The sequence below is a fragment of the Mus pahari genome, chromosome X, assembly GCF_900095145.1.
Source record: "Mus pahari chromosome X, PAHARI_EIJ_v1.1, whole genome shotgun sequence".
Classification (NCBI taxonomy): Eukaryota; Metazoa; Chordata; class Mammalia; order Rodentia; family Muridae; genus Mus; species Mus pahari.
The window spans coordinates 89,331,061-89,334,730 of NC_034613.1; the positions used below are offsets into that span (position 1 = coordinate 89,331,061).

General features: G+C 37.7%; 1 protein-coding gene across 1 annotated transcript in view; it reads left to right on the forward strand.

Annotated features, from left to right (window-relative positions):
• Chic1 (cysteine rich hydrophobic domain 1) overlaps positions 1–3,453 on the forward strand; it is a 38,097-nt gene extending 34,644 nt beyond the window's left edge. Inside the window, exons 5-6 of the mRNA XM_021188221.2 lie at positions 550–609; positions 2,412–3,453. Of these exons, the coding sequence (XP_021043880.1) occupies positions 550–609; positions 2,412–2,462 (111 nt within the window). The 3' untranslated portion in view covers positions 2,463–3,453. The remainder of the gene's footprint in view (positions 1–549; positions 610–2,411) is intronic.
• The last annotated feature ends 217 nt before the right edge of the window (positions 3,454–3,670 follow it).

The window sequence follows — 3,670 nt, forward strand, 5'->3', positions numbered from 1 at the left end:
CAACCATCTGTAATGGGATCTGATGCCCTCTTCTGATGTGTCTAAAGACAGCTACAGTGTACTTACATATAATAAATAAATTTTAAAAATCTTAAAAAAGAAATTTAAAAAAAAAAGAAAAAAAGAAAAAGTAAGTACTAAGTCCACAAAGGAATCGACTAATGGACTATTCCTCGGTTACTAGTATGCCTTCTTTTTAAAAAAAAATTTTTTTTTACTTCTATTTTTTTAGGTTTATTTATTTATTTACTATTACATCTAAGTACACCATAGCTCCCTTCAGAGTCAGACCCCATTACATTGGATCCCATTAAAGATGGCTACGATCCACCATGTGGTTGCTGGGATTTGAACTCAGGACCTTCAGAAGAACAGTCAGTGCACTTAACCACTGAGCCATCTCTCCAGCCCATTAGTTTGTCTTCTTGATAAGGGTTGTGAGGTACTGTTTTATCTCATGCGGCCTAGATTGTACTTTTAGTGACATATTCAAATATAATTAGCCAAAGATGGTAGAAGAATTCTTAACCAAAACTCTTACCTTTTTAGCTTGCTCTGCACTGGAAACTGACTAAAAGGAAATGTGAAACTAGCAATATGATGGAGTATGTAAGTATGAAGCTGTTTTAATTGCATTCTTTGGATTTTTACCCCTTGTGCTTACTGTCTGTTAATTGTGCCTTTTAGCTTCTCAGCCCGGATTTCTGTCAGTTGGGGTGCAGAGGCCACCGTTCATTTTCTTTAGCTTTGTGGCCAACCTAAAGTATCCCGAGAGTTGGGAGATCATTTACATCTTCGAAAAGTCTGACTTCCTGTGCTCAACTGAAAATGTTCTATGGCCTTCGTTTCTGATACCTCAGGCACAAACTATATAACATATGGCCGTAAGAACAGCTGCTGCCTAGCAAAATACACCGAGGTGCAAGCTTATCAAAAAACTTATATAGGGATTGACTCTCAGTTTTGGACTCACATTCCTGGCTGAATTTTGCTTTTTTTTTTAATTTGGCTGGCATTTAGCTTGGAGTGAATAAACTATTGAATGAGTAAAATCTATCAAAATAGATCTTCTTAGTACAGGCTAAAACATGTAATCCTTCTAGGTGTGGTGGCACATACCTCTCTTCCCAGCACTTGAGAGGCAGGGGTGAGCACATCTCTGCGAGTTTCAGGCCAGCCAGGCTTACATAATGAGACCCCACCTCAAAAAACTTGTCAAATATGAAAGAAAATAGGTAGCCTTAGTCCCAAAGCAAAGAACCACATATAAACAATCTGATCTGTTCCGCATCCTGAACCTTCCAAACTTCCGGTACTTATCATTTAAACATCCCAGGGCTGAGAGCTTAGTACAATGAGGTGCTTGTCCAGCATCTAGGACCCTCACTTTGGTCCCCAGCACCACTCTAAGCCTGTAATCCAGAAGTTCAAGGTCATCTTTGACTTCATAGCAAGGTCAAGGCCTGCCTGAGGTACATAGTACTGCCTTCATCATAACAATAATAGAAGAACATAATAATAGAAGTGGCTTGCACCTTTCATTCCAGCTCTTAGAAACAGAGGCCAGGTGAATGGGTATCTGAGTGTGGGGCCAGCTTGATCTACATAGCAAGTTCCAGGCCAGCCAGGGCCACATATTGAAATCTGAGACCCTGTCTCACAAAAACAGAAATCTTTTTTTAAAAAACAAAAACAAAACAAAACAAAAAAAAACAAAAAAAAAACCCAGAAATCTTGTAAGCCTTTCTGCAGTTCAGTTTTATAGTCAATCTGTTTGAGCTACTTATATTTCATAAACTTATAAAAAGAATAATCCGCCATTAATAGTAGCTGTTTTAATTTTTAAAAAATTAAAAGAGAGCCAGGCGTGGTGGTGCATGCCTTTAAACCCAACACTCAAGAGGCAGAGGCAGGGGTGGATTTCTGAGTTCGAGGTCAGCCTGGTCTACAAAGTGAGTTCCAGGACAGCCAGGGCTATACAGAGAAACCCTGTCTCAAAAAAACCAAAAAACCAAAAAAAAAAAAAAAAAAAATTAAAAGAGGTACTTTTTTTTTTCTAATCTGTATAAAGTAGTTTTAATTTCTTCTTCTTGGCTGAAAGAAAAGGTACGGGATATAAAACTGTAATAGGGTTTGCCTCTTGGCAAATATCTGTCATAAATCAGGCAATAATAGCAGTTAGTTCTAGTGGGTAGGGTTGGCTGCCAGTTTGATTTGGAAACGAGAGGCCTGTTTGGTCATAACTTAATTCTTTGAACAACTTTTTTTTTTTTTTTTTTTTTGCATTCCACTCATTCCCTGTAATCCACGATGAAAATACAGTCCTGTGGTACTCAACAAGATTTTGTGGGTTATGTATATTAAATGAAAAATATCTTGTCAATATATTCTTTTCTGTCTTTATTTTACAGGTAATACTAATAGAATTCTTACCAAAATACCCCATATTCCGACCCGACTGAGGAGTTTTCTTCAGTCTCCTCTGTGTTATCTGTCATTTCCTACCCTTAGTGCCTTGTAGATGATCTTGGAATGGGGACAGTCCCCTTCACTGTGTTCAGTTTATTCTTTACAACAGTAGACTATTCTTCTCACTCTTTTATTTGTGTTAAGAAAATTTGCACATCTTTTTTGTTATTAAATGAGGCTTGTGTTTTGCACTCTCAATTTTTAAATAAATGCAAACATATACCCGTATTTATTGTTAACACTAAAAACATCAGTGCTGGTGTTTAAAGAAACAAAACAAAAACCTTGTTCTGAGCATGCTGCCTTATGATTTTCATACTCACTGTTTCTAAATATGCATCATTTTTCTAGGCTATTTAATGCTCTGTAATCCCTTACTGGACACACCCAAATAAGCTTTTGGTAGCTTTTAGAAATGGTTTTACTCTGCTCTTAAAGAAAATGCAATTAATAGCACTGGTTTCCTCCTGCACTTTGCTAAATTGTCACTTATGTTAGTGGATAAAAATATTTAAACTCCTAAAGACTTGTAAATATTGTCTCTTTGCATAATGTAAAATGTGGTATGCCATGGTTTACAGAATGTATTATTATCAATGTATTGCCAACAATTCCACATAGATTTTACTATGAAGGATGTTTGCAAGCATCCTGTTGAATGTAGAGACCTTTAACATGCTGTTTTGTGGCAAAGCCAAAATGAGGATGTTAAATTTCAGGTGTGGGGCGGAGTACCCTTCCTAATAAGTGGATTAAAATTGAAATCATTACTTCAGATTTTAGGCATCACACCTGAGACCAAGAACCTTTTTTCCATTTACTTCACCGTTCTCCATTTCTCCTCCACTCCACCCCCATCTTATAGCCTCACTAATTCTCATTTCCTTTCCCTTCTTTGAAAATACACAAGATTTCGGTCTTTAAATGTTTTAAGAGCTGGGCACATACCGTTAATCTCAGCACTCAGAAGTCAGAGGCCACAGATCTCTTTGAGTTCAAGGCCAACCTGGTCTACAGTATGAGTTCCAAGACAGCCAGGGCTACACACAGGAAAACCCTGTCTCAAAAACAAACAAACAGGGGCTGGAGAGATGGCTCAGTGGTTTAGAGCTCTGACTGCTCTTCTGAAGGTCCTGAGTTCAAATCCCAGCAACCACATGGTGGCTCACAACCATCTGTAATGAGATCTGATGCCCTCTTC